This window comes from Schistocerca americana, chromosome 9 (genome assembly GCF_021461395.2).
Source record: "Schistocerca americana isolate TAMUIC-IGC-003095 chromosome 9, iqSchAmer2.1, whole genome shotgun sequence".
Taxonomy (NCBI): domain Eukaryota; kingdom Metazoa; phylum Arthropoda; class Insecta; order Orthoptera; family Acrididae; genus Schistocerca; species Schistocerca americana.
Genome location: NC_060127.1, coordinates 127,665,891 through 127,681,760, shown reverse-complemented (window position 1 = coordinate 127,681,760; position 15,870 = coordinate 127,665,891). Strand labels below are relative to the sequence as shown.

At 36.3% G+C, this 15,870-nt stretch overlaps 1 protein-coding gene across 1 annotated transcript in view; it reads right to left on the bottom strand.

Annotated features, from left to right (window-relative positions):
* LOC124550881 (BTB/POZ domain-containing protein 9) overlaps positions 1-15,870 on the bottom strand; it is a 132,197-nt gene that overhangs the window by 16,066 nt on the left and 100,261 nt on the right. Inside the window, exon 8 of the mRNA XM_047125640.1 lies at positions 13,738-13,927. Within this exon, the coding sequence (XP_046981596.1) occupies positions 13,738-13,927 (190 nt within the window). The remainder of the gene's footprint in view (positions 1-13,737; positions 13,928-15,870) is intronic.

Here is a 15,870-nt window from a genome sequence, read left to right as displayed (position 1 = left end):
TTTTATGCACGGGCATAGAATTTCCTGGCACTTTAGAAAAGGAAACACAGGAAAAAAAACACGTTTTGGAAAGATCTTTGATGTGCAGCAACTTGTACGCTGCATATTTTCATATTACGAAAGTACAAATTCGATTTCCACCAAACACCGCATGTTACTTTCCGGAGACTGCGATGCGCTTTTGTAAGCCAGTCATAGCTCATGTCACGTGATCTCGCCAGCCAATGACAGCGGATATTCAGAGCATAGGACACATGATATAGTGTCGTGTCCTGACATAGGTGGGAGAGGGAAAAAGGGGTTGCTGGTCAGTCTACGCTCTGGAGCGGTACAGAGCAGAAGTACAATTCACAGTGAAGGCATTTGATTGTTTTCTTCTATCTGAGCCAACACTAGTACAGGCATTTACTAGAAATGCAGATAGTGAGACTCGGTAGGGAACTCGTGGAGACTCTCGGACAAACAGGGTTTTTAAATAGTTGTTTATTCCAGACGGGACTAGCTAATACACTGGAGGCTAGCTCTAGGGTTAGAAAAAGCATGAGTAACATTGTTACAACAGAAGCCAGTGCAGAAGTCCCAGGAGTGGATGCTAACCAAAGTACCAAACACTAACAGTATCTTAAGGCAACAACTTAATTGCAAAACAATACATAATGAATGTGACACTGATCACTGAGGCACTCCAAGTGAGAGAGAGCAGACTTATGCAGAGCTGAACCGAGGCTTGAGTCGACGGATGTGGATTCAGCGCCCAGATCATCTGACTGAGAACTCTGCCAAAATGCGAAATCTAGGGGTTTTAAAGAGTCACGTGGGGGCACTGTTTCTCCCCACTTAAAGCCATCCAGCCAATCCCGTAGGTCTCTTGCAGGTGCCTGACAATCATGGTTTAGTTAGGTCCCCACTACTGCTCCTAATGCGGGGATGTTAATGCAGTTTGGTATCAACACTGTTGAGCTGAAAGATAACGTAACTGCTTTGCCAAATAAGCCTTGCAACATTATTATTATAAGTCATTCAGCCCTGCCCCTCGGGCTCCCCGGAGTAGGGACTGCAGGGTCAACAGTTTTTGGCATTTTTGCAATCTTTTTAACCCTTGTGAGTCTACTGACGTTGCTGTTCTCAGGGCTGGTATCAAGCTGGCTTTATACACTAGTATGTGCCTGTTGGTTACAAAGTTCTACGGTGACAACCTACTACTACGTCTAGACGACATATGACGTTACATGTTAATTCCTTGAAGAGTATAACTAATGCCCTGGGAATGCGTCTGCATTTTCGCAAGGCTCTCCCCTTCTGTTTACTTCATGTAACAATATCTCTCCTAGTTTCGTCTGCCCTCAGCATCGTCTCTGTTTCCACGCCTTGGAATGCCTGTCCTCCTTTCTCACAGCTTCAAGATAACACTACAGTAGCAAGGAATAATTAATCTATTACAATCTTCAGCCAATGGCAACATCACTGTTAAGTAGTGCGAACACACCAATAGGAAAAGTTAATGGTTTAAATTAATATACATAGCATTGCTACAAGAAAATCAAGCTTTCACATTGATACTGGGCTATAAGGTTAATAAGCTACAAGAGAAACTCAGCATTCACATATAATATTGATCTTTTTTGAAAGTATTACACTTTTAAGATACATCACACAAATGTGCCAGTAAAATTTTAAATAATGGCATAAATGTCTAATCTTCTGGGCTCAAAATTCTTCTAAATGGCTCGTCATCAAAGAGATGATTCTCAAATGATAGTCAAACACTCTGCGATTTAAGAAATTGATAGTACATTCTCGCACATAGTTCAACTTGCATAAAAGGAAGCTTACTTTGAAAGTAACGCTTTACAAACCACCATTTATAATATTTTCCCGTGAACTGTTAGAAATTGGTCTGTTTCAGCAGTTGCCAGAAAGCACCAGCTAACAGGCGCAACCGTGCCTGCGCAGCTATGACGACGTAGGAGGCCCATATGTCCATACGTGTAAAACATTAAAAGATCTTGCATTATGTCATAAAAGAAACAAGACATCAATGGATACTCCAAGAGCATTGGAATTTCGTGATCCATACTAAAATGTGCACATTTAAAGTGTGTGCTTAAAGTGCACATTAGTATGTCCAGATTCCCAATGAAGTAGGCCTCAAACTGATATTAAGCTTTTCAGTGTGGTTTTCGGAATGTAAATTTTCTAGGTAGTACCAGTACTGTATTATCTCATGTTTGGTTTTTTATTATGGCATAATGCCACACATGTTGGAAGACGAAAACGTGCACTTGAAATGCAGCGAATAGTTGAAGCTAGCCAATAGTGTGGAATTTAAACACTTCGTTTCAAATACATTGAGTGCCTCAGTGGAAAAGATTAATAAAAGCCAAATTTCTTTAGCAAACTGATAAAAATGACTTCAGTGTTCTGCAAGGCAATTAATGTTTGACTGTCAGAAAGGTGGAAATAAAACAAAATCTGAAACTATTAACATATTTTAGACTTCTATAATTATGTTAATGTATTTTAATTCACTTGATAGCTCTCAGCCACAGAAAACCGTTTTGTTTTCATTTGATGTGAGAGCAGTAAACAAAGAGTAAACAGCAAAATCACTAAATGTGAACACGGGTCACGTGAAGACTACCCCCTTCCCCACAATAACTCAAGACTGCTCTGCGCATCAGCCCCGGATCTACCGATACTTCCGAACTGGGGCAATACTAGATAGTGACGCCACCCCCCCTCTTCCTCGAGCGTGTTAGACTGGATGTCAAAACTTTAAAAAATTGAATTTTCAAAAATATGTTCATTTTGTAGTGCACATCTCTCCGAAGAGTCTGATACATAAAACATGTGTTCGAGGAAATGTAAGACTTGTTATTTGGTCCTAAATGTGCCAAAATGCAGTGCCATGCCTCTTCACACAGCATTATTCTATCACACATCACTATATTTCACTCTGTGGAATTCAAACGTGCAATATTTTGTAATGGATGCTATCACACTGTATTCAGGGCAGTGGAAATTAAAATGTCCTGTGGTACCTCTCCTGCTCCCAGTCGGCCGATTTGACATCCTGTTCCTCTTTAAAAAAACTTGCAAGTAATACTGGATGGTATTATTTGTAATTGGGAGAACAAGAGTGCTTCAGAAAATTTGCATTGTTTATTGCCTACTAGCTAATAACTTGCTGTTTTGTGCGACATATAATTAAATATTGGATACATAAAACGAGTAAAGACAAGAGACAAGCAAGACAGCACACATTTCTTCAATCCTTAGCGCTTAGCATTTTTTCTCTCTCTAATATTGCTACAGCTTTACATGCTGTGCTTTCCTTTGTGTGAAAGGATCTACTACCTCTTCGAAGTTCGTCAAACTTTTGCTACATGGAAAATCTAAATTATGCTGTCTAATACTGAAAAAGCGGTTAACACAAATAGTACCGATGGCTAGTATGGTTTCTTGAGCTAATAACGTCTATTTTGTCCCTGTCCATTAGATAAAACAAAATAGGCCTTTCTAATAATGCAAAAAATGTATCTCACACACCAAATAAATGAGATTGTTTTGGTACAATTGGTCATTTTTAAAACACAACAAAATATAATTCACAAAGTACTAATATCAAATGCCTATTCAGGAAATAGTTTCACATTTCATTCATTCGCTCCAGTTTCTCAAGCACAAGATCGAAAAGTAGTAGTAGTAGTAGTAGTAGTAGTAGTAGCACGAAATTTTTATATAAATTTGGAATCGTCATTCTTCCATGATTTGTGTGATGTCCCTATTTCTTCTCCCTCCTTGTTCTAACAAACAATCTTCTCATCACCAAGTCTGTAACTATTCCTGCCGTTTTCATAACTTATTCGCCAGCTACCTTCACTAACCCTGCCAGAATCACCGGTTTCGTTATCCCACAATTATTCTCTATTTAGGCGTTGTTACATGTTCGTACAATGCATTTTCCACACTTCTTCCAGGACAGAACTTAAGAGGCTTCTAGCTGGGGATTGTACAAATTTTCTTGAATAGACTGAGAAGATTCATGTTTTATTGCTGCAGTATTATTCTGCAGTAGTGAGATACAGTAATATACTTTGTTACGGTACTGGCTCTTACCAGTCACAATTACAAAAATTTAACTGAAAACAAAAACAATTAAAAATTCCCAGAATTTAAAAAATTTCCAGGTTTTCCCAGATCTCCCAGTTGTCCTGGCTCGTATACACCCTGTTATACCATCCTGGATTTTCCACTGTTTAAGAATGTTTTATCTGCATGCCCTATTTTTTCCATATAATCACCTTCCAGTTCTATAGTCTTCCTCCAGCTAGACACGAGTGCATGTATGCCCTGTTGGTACTTGTCCTAGTCACAAAACAATGTCTTCATAATATGTCATCTCCTGGTCGTCCTCAAAATGTCTGCCATGAATACTACCCCTTAAGGGTCAAAACAAGTGGAAGCTTGGGGATTAGGTCAGCACTGTAGTGTGAATGACGTAACATTGTCCAAACCTGTTTGATGATGCGTTCTGAAGTCCTCAAACTTTTAACAAGCCGAGCATTATCATGGTGAACTGAAACATCCCCCAGATCATTATGACACCAAAGTTGCTTCGGTGTGTTGATGCTTATGAATGAGAACATCAATAAACTACAACATGTACGGGACGCTGTGGGCAGTCTTCCCGCCTGCTGCAAATTGTGGAGCTCTGCTGAACAATCTTCTGATGGCCTTCCCTCTGTGTTCTTGTCAACTATACAAATTCCACTGACTTACACAAAAATTTGAGAATATTTGCCATCATTTCTTTCTCGGCACTGAGAAACTCAATGGCAACATGCTGCTTATAACACACATCCCTTAGCATTTTGAAACATTACTGTAACTGCACTGTGCGTTGGAGGAAGCAAATTTTGCACATGTACTCAAGAAGCTTCAAAGAATTCATACCTCACGTTTCACCATTTGCAACACTGTTGTTGGGTGGGGGGGTGGGGGGGTGGGGGGGGGAAGCAAGACATTACTTTGTGGTGACATCCTTACATTTGTGATGGAGGAGTCACTTATTTTATACTATTGAAATATGGTTTCCCGGCTAAGACACAAGTTGAAAATATGGTCACTATTTTTTATTTACTTAAATTTGCCATATTTCGTGACAGTACCTTTTCCGTTAGACGTTTGCAAGGCGATATTAGTCTTGGCTTCAGTTGTCTAAGTATGATTCCACAATGCATCGTTGTCGGCTGCAGAAAAGACGTGGTTCAGCGTGTTTCTCTCATTTTGGTGTTTCAAATACAGTTTCTTCAAATGTAGTTTCTTCTTTTTAGTTAATACAAAAATAATAGTAACATAATTCAAAATTATTTATGACGGCGACCTTCACATTGTTCTTCCGTCAACACACACCAAGAGTTAGCTGCCGACTGACTATAGTCAAAGACGACTCCAACGTCAAAGATATTTTACACAATTCACAAGTTTCCACTTGTAATCAGTCTCTTTGCTATTCTTCGATACATTTTCTAATAGTAATCAATATGCTTTTACTCTCAAAAACAGAAGTAAATTAACATATAATAAGACAAATTATAATAAATTCTGACAAAAATATAAGAAAACATTTACAATTCAGTATCGACAAATACGGTAAAAATATAACATCTCCCAGATCCATTACAACTGCTCCCCAGGGCTTTTGTTGTTATGGACATATACAACAAAATCCCGACCACACTCAGTGATGGATCTGTATTACACAATTAGTACACTAATGAGGCAGTCTGATAACCTCTTCCAAATTTGGACTCTTTGAATCTGTGGACTTGTTACTGGCTGTTGTTGCAATGATACTTCCCCATCAATCTCAAACACAAAAAAAAATTCAAGTAAAGAAATTATTTGACATGACAAATATACCTGGTATAAAACATACATGAGAAATATTCTGACATACAGATTGAAAATAATAGGAAGGTAAAACTCATTTCCTATAATAAGATTTAATTAATTTTTTTTATATTAATGTTAATTTCATTATGCTTACATATTGTAACAGTAAAAATAATACTGGACATATATAGTGTAGTGTTTTTTTTTTCTTTTGTATAATTTTTTTTTCCTTATGATTTTCTTCTTTTAGTTCAGCTAAAGATACATCAGTATTATCTAAATTTTTTGCAATTATTTATGTACACTTTCCTCTCTACTACAATATTACTACAAGTCACATTCTTGTGAAGAGTACTTTTGCTCCCCACACCATCAGTATAAACAACAATAGACTGCTCATATATCATGAGCCTTTATCTGAAATTGGTTTTGAAACTTATACCTTTGCATGCATGTCCTCACATGCATGCCTTCACCCACAGGGAAGACTTAGCTTCCAAAAATTAGAAAAATTCAGAAATGCTCACTATGGAGACTTTTTTTTTTTTTGTAAAAAAGTAAAAATAAATCTCTCTCTCATTCTTTGTTACAACAGTGTTTTTTCATCAGTTTCAATTAACATGTGACTTCAAATTATTAATTTATACATGCAAATATACCCTCTTGGTTGTTCAGGCAGTTTTGTTCTAACAAGCGTATTCCAGTGGAGGACTTTTGTTTAGATGATAATAGGTTATTTAAATTTTGAAATTATGATTTCTGTTTACACAGTTTTAAAGAGACAACATTCCTGAGACCAAAAAATTTCTTTGACTTAGGATACACCAAACGATAAGCATTAGGGTGTGGATTTTCTATGACTTCAAAAGGCCCAATATAGATATCAAAGAATTTTTTAATTTCTGAAGTTAACATTTTTGATTTTTCATGAGATTTGACCAGAACAAGATCCCCAATTTTAAAAGTGGTTAATTTTACCCTATTGTTATGTCTTTTATTCCTCTTTTCCCCTTGTTTCCTCATAGTTTCCCTGACAATATCTTCTCTCTCTTGCATAATTAAAGGTGTACATTTAGGAAATTCAATAAGTTCTGATATAAGATTTGGAGGTCTAATATTAAACATAATCTCATACGGTGAAAATCCTGTGGAACTATGTTGTAGGCTATTCATAATATCTTCAAAATTTCGAATGTGCTCAAACCAGGTTGGATGTTTATGGCTACAATAGATTCTACAAAGTCTCCCAATTTCCCTCATATATCTTTCTGCAGGATTGGTGGACGGAGAATAAACAGATATAAGTATATGCTTCAATTTTGATCTTTCAATAAACTTTTTCCAAATTTTAGAGGTGAACTGTGAACCATTATCTGAAAATATAGCTTTTGGTTTACCCACCTGTGCGAAATAATCTCTTTCAATTTTTATTATAATTTCATGGCTAGTAGCTTTTTTCACTGGATATAGTTTAATTAATTTTGAAAATACATCTACCATAACAAATATGTAACAGTGACCACCTTTACTCTTTGGTAACATTCCATGTAAGTCCACTGCGATAAGATCTAAAGGTTTTTCCGGAATAATGTTTTGCATCTCTCCACCACATCTTTGATTGCTCACTTTAACACTCTGACATTTGTCACAGGTTGCCAATTCTTTTCTTACTTTCTTTCCAATATTGTAAGAATAAACATTTTCTTGTATCTTTTGAATGCACTTCTGTATCCCACAATGACCAAAACTTTCATGTATGTAAATGATCAGCTTATCAGCATCTGCCTCTGGCCAACACAGTTTCCAACTCCGAAATAAAATCCTCTTATGCAATTTGTAAAATTTATCAAGTTTCTCATACCCCTTCGTGCCTAAACATTCTTTGATTAATTTCCAACTCTGATCTAAATTTTGATTTTTTTCTAATTTTGTTACACATAGCTCTAATTGTTTTTTTTTTTTCATTTTCCACCCCTTTCAAGTATCTAATTTTAAATTGCCTTTCCTCCTCTTGTTCAAAAATCTCCTTTTCTCCCCCAATTGGTAAACTTGAAAGTGAATCAGCTACTACATTCTCAGAACCTTTTATGTGTTTGATTTCAAAGTCAAACTGTTGCAGAAATAGTGCCCATCTGGTCAATCTACTGTGGTGTAATTTGCACTCTTGTAAGTAATTCAAAGCTTTGTGATCCGAAAATACTATGGTTTTATGTCCAATAAGGTAAATTCTAAATTTTGTAAAAGCCTAATGAATTGCCAAAAGTTCCTTCTCTGTGTCTGTATAATTTTTCTCATGCTTGAGCAACATTCTGCTTGCAAATGCTATGGTACAATGTATCTTAACTCCATTCTCTACTCTTTCTTGAAATAACTCTGCTCCAAGCCCATAATTACTGCTATCAGTGTTCAAACAAAATGGTAAATTAAAATCAGGTCTGTGTAATAAGTGTTGCTTCCTCAACTCTTGCTTAATTTTATCAAACTCTTCCTGACAACTTTTATCCCAAACCCAAACAGTGTTTTTCTTAAGTAATTGACTTAAACATGGTGCATTCAGACTCTGATCACTTATATGTTTTTGGTAATAACCGCATAACCCAAAGAACGACTTTAATTGTTTTTTAGTCTTAGGAATAGGAATTTCTGAAATTGCTGTAATTTTTTCTGGATCTGCCAAAATTCCCTTGTCTGTGACAACATGACCCAAAAATTTTAATTCAGAAACTGCAAATTTACATTTCTCTAATTTCAATGTCATCCCCCCTTTTCTAAGTTTTTCACAAACTGACTTCAAAATCAAAAAATGTTCCTCCCAATTTTGCCCTGTAACCAAAATGTCATCTACATAAATTATCAGTTTAGACGCAAGTTCTTGCCCCAATACATGATCCAAAGCTCTTATAAATTCGGAAACAGAAGAATTTAACCCAAATGGCACAACACAATATTGGTAACTCTTACCATTGTACAAGAAAGCAGTATATTTTCTAGAATTAACCGAAAGTGGTACCTAATGAAAACCTGAAGTTAGATCCAAACTTGACATATATTTTATATCTGTAAATTTATAGAGTAACTCATCAATATTTTCAGGATGGTCTGTCTGAACAAAATTTTGTTTAAGTGTCTAGAGTCCAAAACCAATCTTACTCCACCATCTCTTTTCGAAACTACTACTAGAGGATTATTATATGCACTGATACTCCTTTCTATTATATTACATCCTTCCATCTTTTTCAGCTCTTTCTCAACAGCAGGTCTTTTTGATATTGCAATACTGTATGGTTTTATGAAAAATGGTTCATGAGTTTTTACCTGAAGCTCACACCGATAACCCTTTACCCTTCCAGGTATGTCACTGAAAACATCACTGTATTCCCACAGCAGATTTTCTAACTGTTGTTTTTGCTCCCCAGATAAGTTTTGTGTTTCTGAAATTTTCAAATTTACTAAATTCCCAAATTCAACTTCATCAGTATCAAATCTATGAGTTTCAATATTCTCCAATCTATTTTCTTTTAGTAAATTGATACTGTCAAAATTTCCATTACTCTGATCACCAAGTGTGTTCACAAAATTTGTCTGAATGTATTCCCTTTCACGAGTTTCTATCAAAAGTTTTCTTCCAACCCAATCAAATGCTGTATTTACTTTTACTATCCAATTCATACCCAAAAGAAAATCCTCATTAAATTCCTGAATTACAAAACATCCATGTGTGAACAACTTGCCTTCAATTAAAAATGTCACTAAAGCCTGGCTTTTTACCAATTTACTGCTCTTCCCAGTAGCACCTTTTATCTTTACCCCAACAACTGGCATTTCAACATAATCTTTCCCCACTTTCAATTTCTTGCTTAACCTTTCAGATATTCCCGAGATCTCACTTCCTGTATCAATTAAACATTTACCAATCCATGAACCAATTTGAACTTTTATATAAGGACTGCAAAATTGATCACTTTTCTCAGAACCTGTATCCTCATGTAATAAATCACTTTCAATTTCCCCAAACCTATACTTATCAGAATCATATGGCATATCATTACATGTATTATTTGTCACAGTTATAAAATTTGCACAAGACACAAAATTGTCATGAGTGCTCTCTATTATCTCAAATAGCCAAGAATTTTCATCCAAATCACATTGTATACTACTGAAGTACTTATCCTTCAGCTTTTCAAAAATAAAATATCTCATCTTTTTCCACCACTCAGGACATACAGTTTCACATACATTAATAAGCATCTTTCTAAAGTTCTTGTCAAAAGAAATAGTTTCACTGTTCAGCCATATATTCATAAGAAATGTGTGTGTATCATTAGTATCTGTAAAAGTTTCACTTAGGTTAGAAGTTATGCATGTGTCATCGTTATTTGTGTAGTCAGATTCTTTACCAACAACATCAAAATTCACACTTTCACATACATCCAGCTTGTGAGCTTTATTCATCCTGGTAACATCCCTGGGAATTTCTATAATATTCTCACTATTTAATCAATTTTCAACCATGTGTATACCCAACTCCCTATTTAAACTAATGAAATACCTTTCCTCAACATCATCATCAATACCATTACCATCATTATCAACTTTATCAACAACATCATTATCATTACACATATTCAGGTCATACACATTCAAATTATCCCCCAAAATATTATTTCCCCTTCCTAAAGTTACCAAATCCCTTTCACCAACATTTTCATTCTCACAGCATGCATTCTCTCCTTCATTCACACACATCTCTGAACTACTACAAATTACATCATCTGACAAAGTGTTGTTCTTTTCTGCCCAAGTGTAAAACTCTGTTAAATTAAATGAATCACAATTACTTTTATCTACTGTATGTTCTTGTGTACTGAAAATGTTAACTTTATCATCATTATTTTCCTCTTGAAATTTCTTCAATAAGTAACAACTAATGACCTCATGTGATAGCTTAGGTTTGGAACTGTCCTGTTTGGGTTTATGATAGTCACATCCATTGGTCCTTTCATCATGCTCACCTTCTGCCTCAACCTTGCGGACCTTCAAGGGGGCGTCTACTCGTTTTTTATTTCCGGTTCCTGTTTGAACTGCTGATTGTGGTTCTGCCAATGTCTCTGATCAACATTTCTGATCCCATTCCAAACATTACCTGATTGTTGGTAGTTTCTATTGTACTGACCTCTATCAAAATTTCTGTGATTTTGATCCCTAAAGTGTTCTCTATTTTGTTTATTAACGCGAAAATGTTGTTCTTGTTTTGGATAAAATTTATGGTCCTTCTTTTGAAAATTGTTATATCCCCCTGAATTTTGACTGACACCATGATAATTGTTTTGTTCCCTTTTTTGAAAGTTGTCATTTCCCCAATTTTGACCATTACCTTTCTGAGTAAACCCACTATGTGTTCTTGTTGTTACCCTATCCAACTTTTCAATATAATTGAGAAACTACTCTACATTACTATCAGGACAATGAACTAAACTCAACTGCATTGCTGATGGTAATCTTCTCTTTAAGGTATCAATTTTGATCAAGTCATCCAAAGGTTTTGTTAAATGAATAAGTTTTTGAAGTTCACTTTTGCAAAATTGTTTCATGTTCCCATCTGATTCTCTATAGTTTCGCCCATTCAAAAATTCACTTTTGATTTTAGTTTGTTTAAGATCATCCCAAAATTTTTCCAGAAATTTTGATTCAAATTCTGAAAAGGTCATCCCCAAAGTTACAATCTGGTTTGCCCAAGTCAAAGCTTCCCCTTCCAAGAATTTTTTCACAAATTTAATTTTTATTTCATCTGGTGAGTGAGGTAAAAAACAATCCTTACAATACTGCATAAAATCAACGGGATTTAAGGGTCCATCTATCGAAAAGTGCTTCACTGGAATATTAGATACAAGATTACATGTGTTGACATTGTAATTTTTGCTTTGAAATTCAATGCCAAAACTTTAAATTTTTTCGCTAAGTTCTTTGACAGATTTTTTGTTTTCTAAATCATTGCATTCTACTTTTTCTTCTATAGTAACCAAACGATTGTCAGTTTTTTGTACTACATTTTTTACTAAAACTTTTGTATTCTCATCCAAATTTTTAATTTCTCCTTTTATCTCATTAAAATCAATTAAATTTCTTTCCCTATCTACCAGTAACTCGTTTTTTACAGTATTAATTTCACCGCTCAATTTAACATCAATTTCATTTACTTTTGCTTCCACAGATTCAATTTTTTCCTCAACACTGCCAACTCTGTTCGAAAGCTCACCCACTTGGGTATTGACTGCTTGGACTTGCAACAATATTGTTATCAATTTTTCCATCCCAGTAAGTCTTATTGTCGTCAACTGATTGTTTAATTTCTTTCGTGAAATTTACAAGAAAACTTTTTAAATCAAATTGATTGGTTCTTTCTGTTTCATTTGACCTGTCCTGATGTTCGAAGTCTATTAAATTACTACTTTCTACTTTAGGCACAATACTCTCGAAAATCTCATAAGTCATTGTGAAGAACAAAACTTTATACACAACAATACAAAACAAGATAAAAATATTGTTTTAACAAAATACGAGGGTTTCGTGACTTATCTGGAACACTCTTCTACTGTTGCAAAACAACGTTTTCCATCCATGTGATTGTTGACCAAAATTCTTGAAGTATTTTCTTCTGTCGAAAATTATATTTTTTGCCGAAACTTTTCTTCTCCAAAACTTTTACTTCCCGATGAACACAAACACTGTAACACACATTCTGAAGAAACTGGTATTAACACACAAAAATTTTCTTCCTCTTAGCACTGTTGAAGATCTCGTGAACACAATATCCCGCCTACAGTCCCCAGTTGAAATATGCTATCCCGGCTGAGCCCCCAGTTGAAATATGGTTTCCCGGCTAAGACAAGTTGAAAATATGGTCACTATTTTTTATTTACTTAAATTTGCCATATTTCGTGACAGTACCTTTTCCGTTAGACATTTGCAAGGCGATATTAGTCTTGGCTTCAGTTGTCTAAGTATGATTCCACAATGCATCATTGTCGGCTGCAGAAAAGACGTGGTTCAGCGTGTTTCTCTCATTTTGGTGCTTCAAATACAGTTTCTTCAAATGTAGTTTCTTCTTTTTAGTTAATACAAAAATAATAGTAACATAATTCAAAATTATTTATGACGGCGACCTTCACATTGTTCTTCCGTCAACACACACCAAGAGTTAGCTGCCGACTGACTATAGTCAAAGACGACTCCAACGTCAAAGATATTTTACACAATTCACAAGTTTCCACTTGTAATCAGTCTCTTTGCTTTTCTTCGATACATTTTCTAATAGTAATCAATATGCTTTTACTCTCAAAAACAGAAGTAAATTAACATATAATAAGACAAATTATAATAAATTCTGACAAAAATATAAGAAAACATTTACAATTCGGTATCGACAAATACGGTAAAAAAATAACATCTCCCAGATCCATTACACTATTACATAGTGAACAGTAGCCTCCAGTTCAAAGAATCAGACCACAGTCATGTTTACAACTATGAGCACCTCTCCAGGCCTGTTCAGGTGACAAGTGACAATGTAACATATTCATTTATACGTAATTGTAAGTAACAGTTCATTTCATTTCTGATTTAGTTGCGTAATATTATACTCTCTCCCTTTTTCTTTCCTTTTTAAATGGATCATATGAGGATGACTTAGTAAAAAGCCAAAACCAGTAACGATACCGTTCTATGAACTGAAGCTGCAGAAATGCATAGCGATTATTCAGAAGTTTGCTGTTCTATTCAGATTACTACCAATCATGTTTTGCTTTTCAAAATGCACAAATTACACAAGACACGAACCTCATAGACGAAATCATGTAGGGCTGACCGAGTTGGACAACTATGGCACCGCTGCCCAGCTGGTGACAGGTGTAGCCTGAGTCCCAGTCATATGTCCTCGTGTCCCCGTTCAGGAGGGCATTGCGACTCCGACTCACACCTTCGATTACCGATGCGCTCTTTTCTATGGTTGCCACATTCTCTTTTGGAGCTGCAAAGAAGAGAAGTAAAAGATCTGAATAACAATAAGAGCTTGCTGGAAGAAAACACACACACACACACACACACACACACACACACACACACACACACACAGGTAGTGTAAGAGATAGACAATCAGGTGACGCTACAAGTTTGCCAATGACAATCTCCTGAACTTATAAACTTGGTTGCCACACATATTTGGCCTCCCCCTCCCCATGTCAAGATTTAGGTGGTTCTGGTTAGGTTTCTTAAAATCTTGGTTGCCCCAAATATTTCATTGTTTTTTCACAATGTCATGATTTCTGAGATGGTGGTTAGCCAGCTAACTGCACTGGAAAAGTAGAGTTCAATTGCATGCACTTTTACGAAGAACCACCTCTACTCTCAACCCCTTTCCACATGGGTCACACACCTGTAGCAGACCCAAGTGCAAGACCTGTCCCATACAGCACATCTTACCCCAGTCCTGTCACGTGCTTATCCTACGCTAGTAGAGGTGGGATGCCGTCTCATCGTATACCAGTTCTTCAGCAATTCCTTTACAGCGTATTACGTGGGCATGACCACCAACCACCTGTCCACCTGAATGAATGGCTACTGCCATGGCGCTGCTGAAAGCAGAGTTGACCACTCAGTGACAGAACGTGCTGCTAAGCACAGCATGTCCTGTTTCAGTGCCTGCTTCACACCCCGTGCCATCTGGATCCTTCCCTCTCCAATAGCAGTTTCTCTGAAGTACAAAGATGGGAGTTGTCCTTGCAACACATCCTCTGATCCCGTAATCTTCCTGGCCTCAATCTCCACTAGCCCCCTGCCCACACTGATCTCAACACCCCTGCCCTGTAACCGTAATGTTACTCCTCCTCCATCTATGTACACTCCTCCCCATACTCATACTCACACTACTCCTCCATTCCATGCCCCCCTCTCTATCTACTCCTCCATGTCATTGTGCATTGTGTGCTGCACAAAACTTCCAATGCCTGCAGTCATAACAAGCTCACTACTGTCACGTCCCTATCCCACTCACCTGACTTGTTTTCCTCCCATTGGAACACAGCCAGGAAGAATAACTCCACTTGCTATAATAGCAATCTTAACATAAAACGTTTCTCTCTTTCTACTCTCTTTTACATACATAATAAATATACAACACATAAATGAAATATTCTGCTTCTTCAAGCTGCAATTTTCCAGAGTCTTATTATCCAGTGCTGGCTGTTACCCATGGCTGTACTCACATAGCAGTAGTTTTGTTATGAGCGGTCATCAGTAAGCAAGCCAGTAACTTGTAAATATTTGGGTATATAGGGGTTAATGTACAGATATATGGCCAATGTACTGATATATAATGAATGTGTGTATTATTTTACTGTATGCGCAATCAAACAGGACTTTTGTAAAATTATACAGAAAACTTCTCTTACTTATTAATGACAGTTTTAAATAAATAAAGACCTGCTCCATTTTTATGCCTATTACAAAAACTAAAACACAGAGTGTTTGAAAAAGGACTTTTACAACTTTGAAAATTCATATAAATCATAGTATCTACAGATGTGATTGTAGTATCAATTTGTTGGGAAATACATCAAGTTCTGTCTCGTGTAGCTCGCTAGTGCCAAATCGCACCGTAAGGAGCACTAGCGGCAGTTGTGTTAAAGATGGCTGTTTTCACTGGACCGGAGCATGTTAGCTGTGCGTTTTCGTCTGAAGAATCAAAGCAGTAACAACAGTTCACTGTAATTTCCGTACCGAGTATGCTAAAAAACTTCCTAGTAGGCCTACAATTTACGAGTGGCATAAATGTTTTGAAAAATGGGGTGCTCAGTGAGAAACTATCAGGTCGTCAAAGCACATGTGACATCGTCGTATAGCAAGTTTTGTCAACAGCCCTGCAAAATCGACCCGGTGTGCATCTCATGACCTGCAAACCCAACATACGACTGT